General features: G+C 42.4%; 1 protein-coding gene across 6 annotated transcripts in view; it reads left to right on the top strand.

Moving 5' to 3' along the window:
• sema4d (sema domain, immunoglobulin domain (Ig), transmembrane domain (TM) and short cytoplasmic domain, (semaphorin) 4D) overlaps positions 1–19,269 on the top strand; it is a 38,526-nt gene that overhangs the window by 13,491 nt on the left and 5,766 nt on the right. For 4 of the 6 annotated variants that reach the window (XM_068704708.1, XM_068704704.1, XM_068704707.1 and 1 more), the window contains 14 exons: positions 2,141–2,199; positions 12,768–12,901; positions 14,642–14,787; positions 14,878–14,940; positions 15,048–15,146; positions 15,277–15,370; positions 15,537–15,653; positions 16,200–16,351; positions 17,193–17,368; positions 17,511–17,667; positions 17,918–18,140; positions 18,600–18,712; positions 18,791–18,963; positions 19,160–19,206. In XM_068704708.1, coding sequence (XP_068560809.1) covers positions 2,141–2,199; positions 12,768–12,901; positions 14,642–14,787; positions 14,878–14,940; positions 15,048–15,146; positions 15,277–15,370; positions 15,537–15,653; positions 16,200–16,351; positions 17,193–17,368; positions 17,511–17,667; positions 17,918–18,140; positions 18,600–18,712; positions 18,791–18,963; positions 19,160–19,206 — 1,753 coding nt within the window. The remainder of the gene's footprint in view (positions 1–2,140; positions 2,200–12,767; positions 12,902–14,641; positions 14,788–14,877; positions 14,941–15,047; positions 15,147–15,276; positions 15,371–15,536; positions 15,654–16,199; positions 16,352–17,192; positions 17,369–17,510; positions 17,668–17,917; positions 18,141–18,599; positions 18,713–18,790; positions 18,964–19,159; positions 19,207–19,269) is intronic. The other 2 variants (XM_068704705.1, XM_068704706.1) reach the window with 1 other exon arrangement.

Below are 19,269 nucleotides of genomic sequence, written 5' to 3'. Positions count from 1 at the left end.
GTGTGCATCATCTCTGCTTACCATAATCTGATTATTCTTTTATACAGTAGAGCCGGGGTGGTGGGGGGTCTGCATTACAGTAGCTTACCCCACCGGGCAAATGCTAATGAATCTGCATATTTGGGTTGATTTGGGTGACCTGAATTCAATTGTCTGGAAGATTTGTCTCTGCTTTGCCAACGACATCCATTGTGACAGCTACAGTCTGTTACTTTGGGTTATTTATTACTGACTTTTGTTCGTCTTTATTTATTTAAGGATACATTTAAAGGAGTTTTTTTTAGGATGTAGAGATAATTGGTCACCGATTCCCTGTTAAAGTACCAGAAAGTCAAGGCAAAGTAAACATGTAAGCCCGTGTTTTCCACTCAAACCCAGTTGGACTGTAGTGGACTGTGGGAATAAAGCTTGTCTACTTGTGCAGGGAGAATGTATTCAGCCTCGTTGTAAAGGTTTTCATGTTGCTCAGGGAGGCAGTCTAAGGGAACAGACTGGAAAGTGTTGTGAATGGAGGTCCGACCATCTGTCACAATGGCAATAAGAAGATTTCTGCTTTCCCTCCTTTTTGACTCGTGAAATCTTGTTTTCATGCACTGAAAAAAAAGAAACAAAAGAATTTTCCAGCTGACTGTTCTGTTACTGCTGATGCAGATTATTCCCTAAAGTCTTTGTTCTCGTCTTGATTCATTAGTGATGCACAACTCCAGTGCTGCTGCTGTACAAAATTCTAAAGGCTCTTCTCTAAATCTTAGCAGATAAACTGGCTTTTTGAGTGTTTTAATCGATGGTCATTATAGGATATTAAAGTTTTCACTTATAGTAACATGTGGTACAGACATGACTAGTGTTCAGATGAACTGTAACAACTTTGATATCTAGTGCCACCGTCCAGATTTTTGGATCCGCAACAAAAGTACAGATTAGTCGTAATTGTTTTTTCATATGTAAGCAAAAATGTCAAACACTTGCTGGTTCTTGTTTCTCCAATTTGAGGATTTAAGGGTTTATTTGTCATACATGATAGTAAACTGAATATCTTTGAGTTTTTGGGCTGTTTTTTTTGTTTTACACAAAGCGATTAAATCGAGAAAATAATAATGCAATCCTCAGAGACTTTTTTTAAAGTAAGGTTTTAGGGGATTAAAGAGAGTGGTTTTACTGGCAAGTGGTTGGATCCCATCTGCAATGGGGAAAAGAGAAATGTATGAAAACAGTTGAAGCTCATAATGTATACAACTTAAACTAAAATGACTTTAAAATATCAGCCAATGCATAAAGCAACGATTCTCTGCATTCCACTATCAAATTCATAATCTTATAAATCGAGCAACTTTCCCTCGGAGTAAAAGTTGTTCTGTTTTAAGGCTTAGTCATGGCTGACCTCTCATGGGATTAGCCCGCATAGAGCAGATTCAACAGTGTTGAGAGGGGGGGGCTCTCAGTCTATTTACATCTGGTTGATCCACGGAGATGACTGCCCAGAGATTTACATTTGTGCTTATAAATCCCAGACGGACCGAAAAATGGGTGTGAGCTTCACAGCAAACAGCCAGTCTTCAGCAGTGGAAAACCAAAAAAGTGTGAGAGGAAATGAATTTAGCGGTCACAAGCCTCAGGTTCCTCTGATGGTATTATCACAAGATAATGTTTGTCATTTGGCTGCTCACCATTCATTTGTCCTTGGTTGTAAAAAAATGTAGCACAGTATCCTGACGGACATCATATGATATCACAGGCTGTAGATATTTGAGTCACTATGTAATTGTTTTGTCCTTCACAGAATGATCTGCCTCACTTGTGTGTGTGTGTGTGTGTGTGTGTGTGTGTGTGTGTGTGTGTGTGTGTGTGTGTGTGTGTGTGTGTGTGTGTGTGTGTGGGCAAATGGGTGATGGCCCTTTTTATGCGGCGGTGAAGGTTGTTTCATGTCAATTTTATTGTGCAACATGTTCATTAATACATATCTGTCTAACCATGGTCTAGACAACTAACCACACATGCGCACACACACATACACACACAAAATGCTTCCTCCCTCTTGTAGACACACACACACACACACACACACACACACACACACACACACACACACACACACACAACTATCTTATCTGATCTTTCTGTCTTCTCCCCCCCTCCCTAGCTTGAGGATTTTATAATTCTCTCCAGAGGAAGAGCGTCGCATCTTGTAAGGAGCCACAGGTCAGAAACTCTACTCCTCTCCCCCCTCCCCCCCCTTTTTTTGCTGTGCAGACCGACACTGAGCCGCTCACGGGCCAGCATGCTTCAACACGAATGCTGCATGCTTCTCCAACCCCCTCCCCCCTGTACCTACCTCAGGGCTGTGCTCCTTTTTTGTTGTTTTTATTCCCCCTGCATGACCACACCTGGGCAATCCACCTTTTGATTTGATTCCGCGTGGCTTTGGTGCTTGTGTGAAGAAAAAAAACAAACCCTTCCAATGATACTTTTTCCTTTTTCACCAATCACTTTGTCATTGGCCCTCGTCATGTGATTTGTTCTTCTCCTTTGAGTTGTGATTCTCATGTTTGTATCTGCTTGGAAGCTAGCCGGTGTTCTATGTTATGTCTATCTATGATGTTCATGGTGCACATACACGCAGCTGCCTGCTTCCAGCGGCCCGTTGGACCTCCAGCTTTGCCCTGCATTTGACTGTTTGCTAAACCCCCCCCCCCCCCCCCCCCCAAACAGTGATTGTCCAATCATAGCTTGGCAACCATAACTAGGCACGTCTGGCCTGTCAAGCTTTCTCCAAATGCTGAAGCTGTGTGAAGGGTAGTTTAAAAACAAGAAAACAAACAAATAGTGAAAGTAATGGTTTCAAAAGGTGTCTAATGTTATGATTTCTGGCGTTCTACCTACAGTGGTAACCAAACGTTACTTCCAATACCAAGCAGGATATCTTAAGCTTACTATGTTATTATGTGGGCTAATTGATTATGTTGCGAAAAGCCTCGTTCAAGAGTGACTCATGGAGCCAAGATTCCATTATTTATATATGTGTGTGTGTGTGTGTGTGTGTGTGTGTGTGTGTGTGTGTGTGTGTGTGTATGTATATGTATATATATATGTATGTATGTATGTTAGAGAAACGTTAGCTTAGCAATGTTAACTCACCAACACTTGTCTTCAAGGGACCAGTACTTTCATAAGTGCTGCATTTATTTCTTATATTACTTCTATAATTGATTTATATTTGTTCAAGTTATATTTGTTATATTTTGCTTTTTCAGCTGCTTGAATTTTAAGCGACCTAATTTTCTTAAATGCCTGCAATTATTTTAATTCCGACGAGGACGGAAGTGTGCCCTAAATCTGCCCGCCAGATCACGAGTAAAACAGCGTGACAAGTGTTGTGAATTTTCAAGCCTGGCTTTGTGTCGTTCATCCGTTCCCTGTGCTGCGAAGGGAACGGGGAAATTAGTGTTTTATCTCCTGGTATGCCAAGTTCAGGAGGACACACTGTTAGTGCTGTGGCAGCCTGTGGGTGATGGGATGAGTTTTCACACAGCACTCCAAAGGAGCTTTTTGTCTCCGCCGGGCCAAAATTACCACCATGAAATCGGGGCCTGCTGAGAGAAAAGCAGAAGAGAAAGGGGTCCTCCTTAAAGGCAGAAAGAGGAGGGAAATATAGCAGTTTGTTTTTACACTGATGTTTACAGCCCCTTCACATGCCCTGTGCCTGGTGGGAAAGCCTAGTAACTGTCATTTATAAGACTGTTTTTGTTTCTTCATTTATCTCATCGTGTTCTTTCTCCATTGCACCAAAAAAAACTGTAAAATGTTTGCAATGTAGCTAAAGGCAATCAATTATATTCCACATCAGTCGATTTCAAGCCCAGACCTCGAGTTTTATTCCACTCTGGGAGCTGAAGTCACCTGCCCTTAGTTATTATTGCTGTTTAAAAAAAAAACAACTACCACCAATGTGACTACCATTCACCAACTTGTGACCGCAAGGCCTTCAACTGTGGACCACAAGACCTTCAGCTGGGCTTTCGCAGCTTCCTAAAATAGTCCCACATTATACGCCCCAAGGCCTCGCTGGCATCACAGTAGCCTCAAGGAAACTACATCAAGTGAAAGTTTTATGACTTTACTGAAAGCTGTGGCTTCCATGTGACCCCAAGCTACATACTGCACCAGTATTTACCACAAGACAGGTGACAACAAGTTTTCTTACAGCTTAGTTTTGGCAGAAATTTCTTTTCTTTTTTCCATTTGTGACAATGTGTGCATTATTAGTAATATTGGCATTTTGCACAACAACCATTATTCTGATATTGACCGTGGAAAAGGGCTGTTTTCTACAGGAGTAATGCATTAATTGGCTTTTGGAAAGTGTTTATACTGCTGTACTTTTCAGGATGAGGACATAAAGGTAATTTCCAGATGTGTAAATGCATCAGCTTTTCTTTTCGAAGTGATCCTCAAAACTTAAGTTAATTTATTTTTGCCAATGCAGATGTCAATAGTAAAACCTCCTCCGCTGTTTTCTCCTTGTAATTAAAAGAAAAAAGTGTATGGTGATTATGTTTTCATGTTGGACTGCAGAGGCACATTGGGTACTCGGACGGGGAACACCACACAGCAACCCTTGTTCCTCTAGTTAGCTCACTTCACTCGCCTGTATGTTTATAGGGACGTTTTTCAGATCTTCCAGAACCACGTGGCTCGGGGGGGGAAAAGGGCGTGTTGTTTTTAAAAAGCTTGCCATCGGCCGACTAAGTATACCCTTTACTGGACCTGACCCCTCATTTGCCTTTGCTGTGGCCACTTTAGGTTGACATGCTAGCTCAGCAAGGGCCCAACAACTAGTAATTATATAGGAGGGTTTCCATTTAACATCCCCGTATAGTGTTGCCTTCACACAAGCTCTTTTCCTCAGTTTAGACATTTGGGTTGTCATTAATGGTACATTTTAACTTCTACCACTTCATTGCAATACAACCAGAAGTGGTTTTCTGTGTCCAGCCTGCACCAGAAATGAGCATCATGTGCTCCTTGTCATCATTCAGCCTTAAATGTAGACGTCAATTAATGAATACTGCTGTTAATCCTTGATCTGGCTTTTTTTTTTAAAAACGTTGCCTCCCATCTGTCGTCCAGCGAGCTCACCGCGGATAACGCACGCCGACTGCTGCTTCAGCTGTTGCAGTTTTCAGATGATTTTCTCTGCAGGAGCGTCGGTCAGCTGTGCGGTGCGGGTCGCTCAGCTGTTCGCTGGCTTTCAGATGGCTCTACGTTAACATGATGTGGCTTCGACACGGCGGCTTTGCACTTCACAACCGACGGCTGATGTCTATCTTCAGTGGTTTGGACGAGGACCACAGCTGCAGGTTGAACAGTTGGGTGTTGATTTATCCAGACAATTGGTGAAATTAAAGAAAATAATTAAAAGTAAGGGGACCTCCACACATTTACACATCGTGGTTGTGTAAAGCCTTGTGTGGCTCCAAGGGCAGCTGCATCTAGTCTGATAAATTGGTTAATTTGATGTCACTTGGCAGCGGCGTCGGTTGGGACTGAAGACTTAGGGTTATGTGAGGCGACCAGAGCTCTGTGGCTCGCTCTTCATCTCCGCTTGAGGCTAGCAGCTTCATTAGCTGCTACTAGAGTAACTGTCGGTGCTTGAGTTGCATTGTGGGGAATGTAGGCGCCAAGTTATGACAAGGAAGAAGAATGTGTCGAATAAAAAAATATCCAGTTCTGCTTTATTCATTTTGATCTTTTTTAACTGTAGAGCATGAGCCAGACAAAAACATAGGAGCGCAATGAGATGTTGCACAGAACCTGATCTTGATTATGAGACGGACTTGTAATAGTCAGCTGGAGTTTGTAATACCAGTAGCTCAGCCCATGCTGAGAGACTACAAAGCCACGACTTTCATTACTGGAGATGTCAAAACCATTTGATCAGTCTGTGAGGAAACCCTAAACTCCGATGCAGCTGGCAGTATTTGAAGATGGGCTCTCGGACCCTGTCTGGTCTTATAAGAGGGATTTGATGCCCTTAGTTGTCATCATGGCGCACACATGTGAGCTCGTGCCAGTCTCTGCCACATCTATAGCCAAACTCCATTAATCTGCAAATGACATTGGAGCGGACATCTGTCTCCATCAGCGTGTCATCCTCTGCGGCCTCAGTATTTTATTTCAAGTGAAGGCTCTCTTGCTCACTCACTTTCTCATCGAGGCTCATCTCCAAATAACCCACCAAACCCCCGGAGAATATAAGAGCAGGTCTTAGTGCTGTTGGAGAGAGAAGCACTGACGCTTTGAGACACTGAAATACAAAGATGATGCATACGATTACTGCCAGACACTAATCGTTTCCCTAAATGTCATGTCTGCAAATATGCATTATGTTTAAAGGTAAGTTGGTGAGGCTGGAGGCATTTCTATTTAATTATAGAGCTACAACTATTCCTGATATTAATCTACAGAGTATATTCTCAATCGATTAATCATTTGGTCTATAGAATGTCAGCACATGGGGAATTGAATTACCTTTCACAAGTTCACTAATTCCATGGTGATGTTTTAAATTGTCTTATGTCCAACAACAAACAGTGCAAAGATATTCAGTTTATTATCATAAAGGTGAAGATAACTTTTGAGAAGCTGTAACCTGCGAGATGTTGCTTTAAAGATTGCTTTAACCATTGATCAATTACCAAAAAAGGTGCAATTAATTAATTAATTTGACTAATTGTTTTAACATAATGAGACTACAAAGTCAGTCTAAGGCGCAATTAAAATCTAAGTAAATTAATAAAACCAAATAACCGCAAATAAGCAGAGGAGAGTTAAAATCCTCATGTATCACTTCAATAAACAATGAATATAAAATCCAGCAGAAATATCCACTGACAGCTAATTGATCAATATATGATTACCAGTTATGATGTCAAACTATGGGGTTTATTCAGCAAAGCAGCCTCATTAGCATAAGCGACCAGAGCGGTGTTATCACCATCCACAGCTGGGTGGGGGTTGCACTGATGGTCTGTTGATAAAGTCAGCGGTCAGACAACTATGAAAATGTGGTGCATGCACTCTGTTTATTAGGCATGCTTGACTAAAACAAATTCAACTGTATGACTTTTGAGGATGTTTGTGGTGCTGTTGAATTGTATTGCACATAGAGGTGTTCCTGTTATTTAGTCTACCCTCATTGGTATTTATTGGTTGGTCTGCTGTCTAAGAAACAGCTGTAGAAAAGATGAATTCCTCCTTCTTGGTGCTGAATTGACAACAGTTCTAGACTTAACATGGAAGTGCGAAGCAGCAACTTTTAATGTCATATTGAACTGCCAAAAGAGACATTCTTTCCACAAAATGAACTACTTCAAGCACATTTCCCATTACACAGTTTGTTTGCGAGTGGCTCGGCACATCGGTATTATAGAAAGCAAAATGAGTCGCAGCCTCTTGGCTCGCCGCAGCAAAAGGAAGAAGAGCATCTCTGTGCATTGATGCCGACGATGAGTACATGGAAAATGGAGCCAGCGAGGGGGAAAAGAAGCGAGGGGTTTGAGCTGTTGGCAGGCGCTGAATGTCCGACTCCTTCACATCGCCCTCCATCACACTCTGCATCCTCACCGTACTCTCTGCTCACAGGATGTGGAGCTTCTGTTCTGCTTTGGGAATGAGATGCTAAGTGGTGAAGCCGCTATGTGGTGCAAGTCACATTCCATCAGGGAATTCAGACAAGGATGGTTTAGTTGATACAGCTTCAGTCCACTTTAACTATTGTAGTGTATTTTAACTGATGACCACCAACCCGAATCAAAGGACTTTTAGTTTGTCTTCAGACCGACTTGAACGCTCTATTCATTTGATTGAAGCCAGATTTATTGTCAACTTGTTAACTGGAGTTAAAGGCATAGGTTTTGATTCATTGTTCAGTGTCAGATTTCTTGTATTGTTGGCAACACTAAATGCATAAGTAATGGCCGTATCGAGCTTCGGTTATATTCGGTGGGAAGCTCCGCACTACTTCATAACTGAATATGAGGCCATTCCGCGCCGTCACTGTTTCTACGTCGCTTCATTCACTGCGTTAGTGAGCGAGGGTTGTGTGAGACGTGAATATATCCGTGCGCTACAACGTTGTCTAAGGTTTAGCTACGGATCGGCAATCGCATGACTATCTTCATGAAATTCAATGTCTTTGTCAATGTCGTTATGACATCCTATGACGCTCCGCTATCAATGACATCAGGTGGGAATGTAAAAGGAAACGGCCATAGTACAAACGGGAGTAGAGCAACCGGCACTGCTGTAACTGCTTCTACCGACCAAGTTCTAGACGTGAGTGTTAAAAACTTGAACTGATTGTTGTTATACATTTTCAGAACTTTCCATAAAGTCCAGTTGCTTGTTTTCCACCAGTGCTTCCCCGTTGACGGTAATAGACAGGGAGGGATGGGTTATACAGCCAAGGATGTCTGTAAACTGTCAGCTTTTCGTCCTCCTCGATAGTTCCTCTTTACCGTAGTGCTCGCTGTGGTCTGTCGACTTTTTCTGCTGATTCTAAATTCGACTCGGCGTTTTATCTGCACCTAGCAGAGGGAAGTGGTTTGTTTTCTTTTCGATACTTCCTTTTATTAAAGATACGTCTTGTACACCTGTTGACCTTTAAACAAAGAGCATTTGCCGTGAAGAAGCCACTCTGTATCTCTTATCTTTTTGTCCTTCACAAGCACACTGCTCTGCCTTGAGTAAGAAGTGCACACAGACTTTTATTATTCCTTTAAGAAATGACTGATTAGTGAAGAGTGTAGGTGTAGTGGCCTGTCTTGGTAATTCAGCAGTCAGTTTGGTTGTGCTTGATTAGCTAACAGTATGTGCTTAAGGGGAAAAACGTTAATCAAAACGTGTACAGCTGGGAACCCCCCACGCAGCGGTTAAATCTGGTTATGCATTGATTTATTATCGTGACCGGCTTCAATCAGGATTAATTGGTTGGCACACTCCTATTGATTTTATTGTGGTGCATAAAAAACATAAACTCACTTCCCAGCATTTAGTTTCCTTTCACTTTCATACTCACTAACACATTCACAGATAGGCAGAGCTCCAGTGCCTCACCCCCCACTCTGTGTCCTCTGTCCTCAGTGGGCAGCCTGCCAATGTCTATGCCCAGTTAACGGCACAGTGCTGGGAACCCCAAGGCCCCGAGCAGGTGTCAACCTCCCTGCTCAGCCAAAGGAGCTGAGCGGGCAACACAAAGGGCTCAAAGAGACCTGCCAGCATGGTCGCAGTCTTAAATATCCCTGGCCAGCGTGGCCACTCCTCTAAATCTCCCAGCAGCATCGGGTAGCTGCCAGTTTGCTCTTTCTGCTACTGTAACACTGACTCTCAAAGCTTTTTTTAAGTTTGCCCTTAACGGGGTTTAGAGGGGTGAGATTGATGGAGGGCGTCAGGAGTGCACACATGGAGGGACGAGTCTAGTTTGAGGCTTTTGTTTACGCAGCGTGTTAAAGGCAAACAACCCAAACAGTAGAGGCTGAGAAGAGAGATGAATTTTGTTTGTCTGGGATTTTTTTTTTACCATGGATTTAGAATATCTCATCCGTTCACACTGTGGCTACATCCATCCCTTTCTTTCTCTGTTCAACAGTTTCTTCTGCCGCCATCGGACAGTTTATGGATCATCTTTACGGGACGCTTCCACGTCTCATGGGCTTGTGCGACCTTTTGAACACACTGGCTTGGCTCAGGGCTAAGCCGTGTTGGCATTTAGATTGGCAAGACTGTAAAAGAAGAGGATGAGAGGGAGAAGCGATGCCTTTCTTCTGTACTTCGTCCTCTGTCCTCCCTCCTTTCTCTCTCCCTCTCTGTTCATTGTTGCCGACTCAGCAGTGATGATGTGGATGTGATGGAGGGGGTTGGAGTGGATTGGAGTGGAGGCTACCCTCATCTTCAGTAAACAATAGGTCCTTGTGTGTTTGACCCCCTCTTTAGCAGAGTGGAGTCCATGGCTCGGGCTGAAGCCGGGATGGAATTCCACCGTTGCCAGATTTAGTCGGTGGAAACCCCCCCCCCCCCCCCCCCCCAAAAAAAAAAAACCAATCCCAGTGTTATGAGGGTCATAGCTCTGGGGTAATTTATTCTTATTTACAACCACATCAATAATCAATTATCGTTCTCTCCCTTTTTCTCTAGCTGTGGTGACCCTCATTGATCGCCACATGATATATCGCCCCTTCGGCTGTGTAACTGATTACTAACCTATATTTGAGCGTGATGAGCCACATTGGTGCTACTAGGTCAGTTAAAATGTGGTTGACAATGATATATTTGTTCTATTATCGAATCATTTGTTCTGTCATTTTCGGTTGGTACATTTTAAAATGAGGACAAATGAGCTAATAAAGCAGTAAAAACGCTTTACATGTCCCTCGTTTTCATTCTTTCAGCCAACTTTAAAGTCAACACCATTCCTTTCAGTAGCTTGAATGCTAATTCAATCCATATTACTGAGACATGAGACTGTGAGAAAAAAGTTTTGTTATCTCAGTCCTCGTCTTACAAGACATCCGATAACCTTTTATCCCCATGTGACCGGCCCACCCATTTTGCGGCGGTGTGCTGCGGATACTTTAGCAAAACCAGAATGACCTGCTTTGTGCCAGATCGCTTTACTTCCTCAGAGGACTGCGTGCTATCACCAAACCAGGGCCAGCTGCCTTCTGTCTATTACAACAACAGTGGCCTTCAGCGTCCGCTCCATTAACGTAAAAGCCAACTTCATCTGTGCTCAACGAGAGAAAACGCTCGCACGATTGGATCAGGAGACAGGAAGCACTTGAATCTCACTATTGAATTATGCCAGTTAATCACTTTCTGAGTTAATACCATTTCACTGTTGATAATATAGACAAGAGTAATCACTCTTCCGTCCATGTCAGAATGAATTTGCTTGACTGTCATGAAAATTGACCTTTAAGATTATTTTGCCTGTTCCCTGCTTCGCAGTAAATTTGGCCAACCTTGCATGTATTACAAGCAGGATTGAGAACAGATTTAGAGATTTATTTTAATATTTAACTTAAGCTTTAAAGCATGAGCTTTTTTTTTCCCTCCCCAGCTTTTCTGCTGACCTAAAACAGGCCACTTGAAATACGGTTTGGTCAACCAGAGGATGTCACCATTTTAGACAAAAACAAGTGGCTGAAAGCACAAAAGTGTCATTAGTTATAATAACTGAATCTTCTATAAATGCACATCATTTCAAGATAAAACCATCTACCTGTCCTATAGTTTATAATGAGAACTGTGACATTGCTTTTTATTTTATGCAATGCCAAGATTTATTGAGGCCATTTGTGACCAAAAGTACCATTAACTATTTATTCTAAGCGTTTAGGAACTACTTTATTGATTTTACTAGAAGAATCTGCAGTGACTTGCACTTTTCAGCTGCGTACCAAACCATGTTGAAAAACGTATTAAATGTGACAACTTAAGGTTTTATTGAATATAAAAAGCATCAACCTCCTGGATAAATGATCGACTTATAGAAATGACACCGAGCAGCCTAATGGAGTCCTTATCAGGCGCATCGGGACTGAATGCACCAGGACAGAGCTGTTAAAAGACCGAACGATCACACAGCTGCACACATTGGATAAATAGAAAACGACACCTGCATCTGATAAGAGCTGATAGATGCCAGGAATGTTGTCATCGTCCCCATTGTCGTCACCGTCACCCGAGGCAAACGGATACAGCTATTACCGTTCAAACAATAGTGCGGCGGAGAACAATACATTTTATAAAAAGGGGGATTTTCTTAAGCCTTGAGGTGTTAAGTTGTTGCTTGACGCACATGCCAACATCAACTGTCATAGTTTCATACAGTAGTCATAACACGCACGACATAAACGGCACTGTTACTAGAGTTTAAACACGTCGAGTTAGTTCAGGACCTCATCAGCCCTCCCTCTCTTTCCTCCTCACTGCCCCCTCTCTGAGTCTTCATCCAGATGGAACTCCTCATCCATCCGTCTTCCTGCTTTGTTGTTTTGCATTTCTGTAATGTTTCCAAGATCCAAACACAACCAGTCATTCACTAAGAAGCTTTAAGATTTCCACTGGCGGTAAAGTATCAAAGTTGTTTATCAACTTCCTTTTTAGTGGCGTGAAGGAGAGAACGGACATGTGTAGCATTAGTTCCTGATTAATAGATGACTTTTGCAGCTGACTACTGTGTGCTCAATTTGCTTGAAAGCACACATGAATAAAGTGTCATATGGGTCTGCTATCAATTATCGTCAGTTGATTAATCTGCAGATTATTATCTCAATTAATGGATTCATCAATTAGTATTTAAAATATCCATGTTTTGTTTGTGAAAACAAAAGACATTTAACTGATTTATGTAAAAGAACACTTGAAATGTAAAAACATAAATTCCACACATGCTTTTATTGTAGGAGTGTTGTTTTAAATATTGTGCAGTTTCTGTCTGTTCAAACTTTCTTCTTCTATTGATTTTATTCGAATGCGTGTGTTGGCTTTACTAACCCACTAAGCGACACAAAAGAGGATGAATCAGTCCCGCCAGCTTTCAGCATGAGGGAAGTGGATTTGAAGCCTTCCCCCTTTGTAGCGTTTGTGCTGCATGATGAGATATCAGCCTGCAGCCTGTGAGGAACCCAGTCATTTCTACATCCCCGTAGAATGTACATTTTTGAGCACAAGGTTTTAGTGTACTGCTTTTACTTTTTGTCTTGCAGAGGAAACTTCACAGTTCCGAAGTTATCAGAGTCCAACATGGGGTTTGGTGTGCTGGGAGTGTTTCTGGGGCTGCTCCTGGAGGTCTCCACCCATGGACCACACGCTGTGCCTCGAACCTCCTGGAGACACCAAGGTAAGACGTGATGTCATTATATATGCAGCATATAAATAAAAGAATCTACATGTAATATTTCTGAGTAATTAAACAGATATGGTGTTACGCAATTAAAAGAAATAATGGTTGCTGTTTGGATAACTAATCATTCTTTTGCTAATAATAGTAAATAACATAATTTAGCCATTAATAATAATACTAATTATATTAATACAGAAAAACATAAAATACAATTTAGATTTGTAAAGAAATTTTGGCTCTGGTAACGTTTTAATTGCCATGTGTTATTTATTTGCTTCTCTAATCAATTGATTTTAACCAACTAACCATAAACTAACCAGATATTTAATAAATTAGTTCTAATTAGAGGTTTTGTTTTGTGTCCTCTTTACAGTAAATGTAAATCACTTCTAGTAAATGTTCTCTTGAAACCTCTGTGCTGATTTAAATTTAAACCTTGCTTGAGTCACAGTCTACAGGACTTGTTTTGGGAAGTCGTACTTGTTAGGCTGTGTTGGTATTTATGAGCGTACGCAATGTTAAAACAAGAAACAGGAGACGCCAACATAAACTTCAGTTGCTCCACCAGCAATGCATGGAGAGCCAAGCCTTCGCACCACACAGATGGATGGATCTTTGTGGTCTATCAGAACTCTTTCAACTCGAGGTCCACCGTATAGTCAGGGGACACCTGTTTCCTTAAATGTATCTCAGACAAACCTCAGTCTCACCGCAGCTCTCAAGTTAGAGCGTTCAGGCTTCCTGCGCACGTTCTGTTTGCATGCTGCCATTTACATAAATAGCTCCAGTAGCTCAGTGAGAACAAGCACAGCTCACCCTTTAACAACGTTTCTGTGCTCACTGTGGCACAGTCACTGTTTCAGTCAGTCAGTGAGGCTATTCGCTTTCATCGTTGTGGTGTTTACGTCCTGGCACCTGCAACCCGAACCCCTTTTGCACCTGGCCCATCCAGAGCCAGCCAGACGCAAGCGCTCCACTGGGTTCATCATTCACGACACTCACCATACAGAGAGATGCACTCTGAGAGGCAAACGTCTCGGTGTGACGGTTCACAGCCTCTACACTAATGAAACTTGTGTTTCAGTATCTTTATCTCAGGTTATTTCTTTTACCTTTTGTTGAATTGTTGATGTTTACTCTTGATGAACTTGAGGTGTCACTTGAACCTGCTTTAAATGTTTGTTTGTTTTTTGGCCACTTGGGGGCAGCGTAAACAAGCTGTTAACATAATACCTACGTTATCGGTTTATAAAGTTATGATGAACTTGTTAGCGAAATGGCGTATGTTTACACATCCAGCACTAAGCAACATTAGCATCCATTTCGAGTCGTGTTTCTGTCCACCTGATTAAAGTAAATCCAACATTCTCTCTCCTTTTTAGCTCCGTTTTTGTCTCCGCAAACCCCTGAGAAAAAAAAATGTTCACCAGCTAGTCGCTAACTCTTTCTGTCTGCTGTTTGCCGTTGAGCAGATCGCATCCGCTCTGTTAAAACCGAAACGATGAGCTAGAAGTTGTTAAACTTGTTAAAAGAGGAACTGGAGAGTTTGGTGATCATTCTCTGTGGGTTTGTCACTACAAGCGACTCCTCCCACTACACATAGTCACGTGATCCCTTGTTAATATAGAGATATCGATCATAGCAGCTTTAAATTAAATTCTCCGTACTACTGAATACAAATGTTAATAAGACTTTTTGGGATGTTAACGTAATGTGATCCAATGGTGTTGTGCTCAGATTTAGATCTGATGGAGTTTTCGGAGCCGGAAATCTTCAACTACTCAACGTTGTTGCTGAGTGAGAAAAGAGACGCGCTGTATGTGGGAGCCAGGGAGGCCATCTTTGAGCTCAGCAAGAAGAATGTGACAGTCAAAAACAACAAGGTACCAAAAATACAAATGAGATTTCTAACAGGAAGGAAAAAACATGTTCAATTTAAGTAATGATTTTCTTAAAAAAATGATCATTTTAAGGTTCAATGGACAGTTGCGGAAAACCCCATGGTGATGTGCACGCAAAAAGGAAAATCAAAAGAGGTACGTTCAATAATAATTATAATTTATTAGTGTTGTTTTTTCTTGACCTATATGATGTCAGTACAATAAACCAGTGTGTTTTAATTTGCTCATCGATTGCTTTCCAGAGAGATTGTCTGAACTACATTAGAGTGCTCCAAGTCGTAGACGATGAGCGGCTGTATGTCTGCGGCACGCACGCATTCCAACCTCAGTGTGACTACTTGGTAGGTCAAACGCTCACTCCCCCCTTAACTGGAAACATCACACTGCAAAAATAAGCATGTGCCGGGGGGAGGGCTCTCCAATCATCGCTGCAACCTTCAACTCAATTTTGACCGTGAACTCTTCTTTCAGAACCTCGCTGACTTTTCGTTGGACGGTCGACCTGAAGATGGCCGGGGAAAGTGCTCCTTTGACCCGTCTCAAAGCTTTACTACCGTCATGGTTGGTGAGTTGGGGCCCAGTTTTATGTCGTTTCACAAAGAGCTCTGTTGGTTGTCAGCCCTGCTATAAAAAAACACAATAATCCCCAATAATCTGTTATTTTGGGAGGCAAAATAGACTTGCAGGAAAATAAATTGCTGTTTTTGTTTTATTCCCTGCTTTTCTATCAGATGGAGAGCTGTATTCAGGGACGTCTTACAACTTCTTAGGCAGTGAACCGATTATTTCCAGATACTCTCCATCCCAGTCCCTGCTGAGGACGGAGTACTCCACATCATGGCTCAATGGTGAGTAGGGACAGTATGTGATGAGTGAACATCTTGAGTTAATGTCAATAAAGTAATGGATGAGAGAGGAGGTGGAGATGGATCGGTATCTGTGCTGTTCAGGGCATATTGGCTCAAATGAAAACGGATCATAATAGCAATTGAAATGACCAAATCGTTGCCAGTGACAGGTCGTTTCAGCTGCTGCTTATTAATGTGAGTTCTGTGAGTAACTTGATATCAGGACAAAATTAAATTGTTTATGAAGTAAAAGATACTCCACTCTGTAACAACACTGTACAACCGCAAGTGGACTTTCCCTCATCATCGCGACGCATCAGTTTCAGGAGTCAAATTCTCCAGTTTAACTTTCGTTCATATCGTATCAATGATTGAAGCTTATAAACTTAATATCTTTCGACCTCCAGTAATTGGATTTAGAAGCTCATGAAAAATCAGGTGTGTCAGATTAAGTAGTCTCCAGCTGTTCTTTCAGTGTGACAGATACACATTTATTGTCCTTCCTGTACTCCCTTTTACTAATACCTCTCTCTGCTTTCCTCGCAGAGCCCAGTTTTGTTTTTGCTGACGTGATCAGTGAAGGGGGAAACAGAGTAGACGGCGAAGACGATAAAATCTACTACTTCTTCACCGAGGTGTCGGTGGAGTACGAATTCTTTGGCAAGCTGCTGATCCCCAGGGTGGCGCGCGTCTGTAAGGTCGGTACACGTCATGTACCATCTGCACATACCAGCAGCGTCCCTCCTCGGCCCGTATCCACCTGCTGTCTGTGTTTGCGTGTCGTTCTTCTTGTACAGCCTTCTTTCCATTATCTTGAATCTCTCACCTGACCTTATATCATGGTACAAATCAAGTCAGTCAGTTAGTAGAGCATCAGGAACAATTTACACTGAGCATCACTGTCATCTGTTTGGAAAAATAAATTAATCACTTATTCCGGGATTTGTATTTTGGAAGTTCCCCTCCCATATCACCGCTGGAGGGGCACAATGACCTAAAGAACAGTTATATGTATTTATCAAATGATAGAATTGGTTCACATTTTTTTCAATTTAATTTAAATGATGGTACAACAAAAAATAGAAATGTTATGTAAACCTGCTTTGCTAATGCACTTACTAATCTTAAATTCATACAAATAGTTATGATACTATCTGAATATTAATGTTTTACTGGCATCTTTGCTACAAAGAGCTTTGACAACTAATGTTCAAATCTAGCATCTTTTTAGGAGAATATTAACCATGAATATAGATATTGCCCGAAAAACAACATTGGCTGGACAAAATAAGTCTGCCAAGCAGTCATAGCACTTATTGCTTTTCACCAATGATAATCTCTGGAGGTGGCTCAACCAAAAATACAATTTTGAAAAGTAATAGGGGCATGTCCCCCCCCCCCCCCCTTTTCCACAGTGGAGATTAAGCCCTTGCACACAATCTTACGCCTGCCATTCCTCCTCCCTCCTTCTCATTCCCTTTTCCCTCTCGTCTCTTTCCTCTGCCTCTCCCCACACACTGATAAACGTCTCTCCCACAGGGTGACCTCGGGGGGCAGCGCACCCTGCAGAAGAAATGGACGTCCTTCCTGAAAGCCAAGCTGGTGTGTTCCATGCCTGAGCTCAACTTTGTTTTCAACGTAGTACATGATGTCTTCATCCTGAAGGGGGCCGACTGGAGAGACACCGTCATCTACGGGGTCTTCACCTCCCAGTGGTCAGTGCTTTGAAGATCTGGAGAAGGGGGATCAGTCGGGGTCAGAAAAGGACAGTGTTTCAATATCAGGCGGGTCCTTAAATTCACTTCTTTTCCCTTCCCCCACTTCTCTCCCGACTCCATCATCGTCCCTGTCCCCCAGGGGTAACGTGGGCTTGTCAGCAGTGTGCGCTTACAACATGACAGCTGTGGAAGAAGTCTTTTCCAAGGGCAAGTACATGCAGAAGGCCACAGTGGAGCAGTCCCACACCAAGTGGGTCCGGTACAACGGCATCACTCCTTCTCCACGTCCTGGAGCAGTAAGTACCTTTCACACCGCTCCAATAGTTAGGACTGAGCTCAGTTTGGTGTAAATGCTCGTGCAAATTTGATGAAGTCCAGGGCCAGGAAATGCTTTATGAAGTATTTAGAATACAGATGTAAAAGACAATGAATGTGGAAATAATTCCATTTCTTGTCTTAGTCTTTTTTTAGTAGACAGACGGATGTGAATTTACTTTACAAGAATAAATCATTTAATGTCTCCTGTCTGCGTTTGTCCTCCACCAGTGTATTAACAACCTGATGCGACGGCAGAACGTCAGCAGCTCCCTCCACCTGCCAGACAAGACCCTCCAGTTTGTGAAGGACCACCCCCTGCTGGAGGACCCCGTCCTACCCATCGGCAACGGGCCTCGCCTCATCACCAAAGACGTCAACTACACTCAGATTGTTGTGGAGAGGGTGCGCGCTCTCGATAGGAACATTTATGACGTCATCTTCACTGGAACAGGTAAGGACACATCAGTTATTAACACACATTTGAATTTAAAAACTGTTATAAATGAGGCTGTGCTTTTCAAGTTTATTGGACCCTGATGCTGATCCGAGTCACTGAATTTGAATTACTTTTCCTCCTGCATCACAATTATTATATAATGGTTTTGATTTTTTTTTTTAGGAAGTAGACCATATGTAAGAATATTGTAAATATTCAAACACAATAGAGATTACATTCAATCACAATTGCAACAGGCTGCCTTCAGCTCGACACCTGAAGTACTAGTTCTGTTTACAATAACAGCTGAGCATAGATGGAGAATAGTATGGTAAAACAAACAAGGGAAGGAAACTGACCAATCTGAATATACTCATTCAGTACAGTCAGTATTCTAATAGTTTGTTTTAAAGAGGCTCATTTCTGGCTTCTGCCTCGGCTGAATGATTTGCATTTTACCACTCTCATCTTTAGATAAGGGAGTCCTGCACAAGTCAGTGGTGTATGAAGGAGAAGTGCACATTGTGGAGGAGATCCAGCTCCTGAAGAACTCGGAGTCCATCAAGAACCTGCTGCTGTCCTCGGAGGTCAGTGACACACCGTATTTCTTTTGTTGTGCACTCTTTCTTCGGCATATTGATGTGAACAACCTTGTGCTTCCACAGACACGCTCCCTGTACGCTGGTTCAGACTCCGGTGTGGTCCAGTCCCCCACAGCCTTCTGTGGCCGGTATGTGTCCTGCGATGACTGCGTCCTGGCCCGAGACCCGTACTGTGCCTGGGACCCTCACACTGCTGCCTGTGTTAATATCTTTGATGCTCCCAGCCAAAGGCTCAGGTAATCCTTTTTTATCCTCTACGTACCGGTACTCCGCTCACGCATTACAACACTGGATACCGAAAGCAAAACCACCAACGAGAGACATCTTAACTGATACTCCATCCAGTTTGACCTGCTTTACTGTCTCAGTCTAAATATTTCTTGGGTGCGTATTTTAGATGGCGATGAAAATAACGCTTGTTTGTTTTTTCAGGAAGCTAATCCAGAGCCTGAACGGTGACGCAGACAAGTGTCCGTCAGGTAGGGTGCAACATGCTCACATAGGGCCTAATAAAGAAGCTTTATAACATGGACACTGGATAA

The sequence above is a fragment of the Cebidichthys violaceus genome, unplaced genomic scaffold (genome assembly GCF_023349555.1).
Source record: "Cebidichthys violaceus isolate CVI_PGR_0920_01 unplaced genomic scaffold, fCebVio1.0.p SCAF_99, whole genome shotgun sequence".
Classification (NCBI taxonomy): Eukaryota; Metazoa; Chordata; class Actinopteri; order Perciformes; family Stichaeidae; genus Cebidichthys; species Cebidichthys violaceus.
The sequence above is the reverse complement of the archived record's forward strand: the minus strand, read 5'-3'. Positions and strand labels throughout refer to the sequence as shown.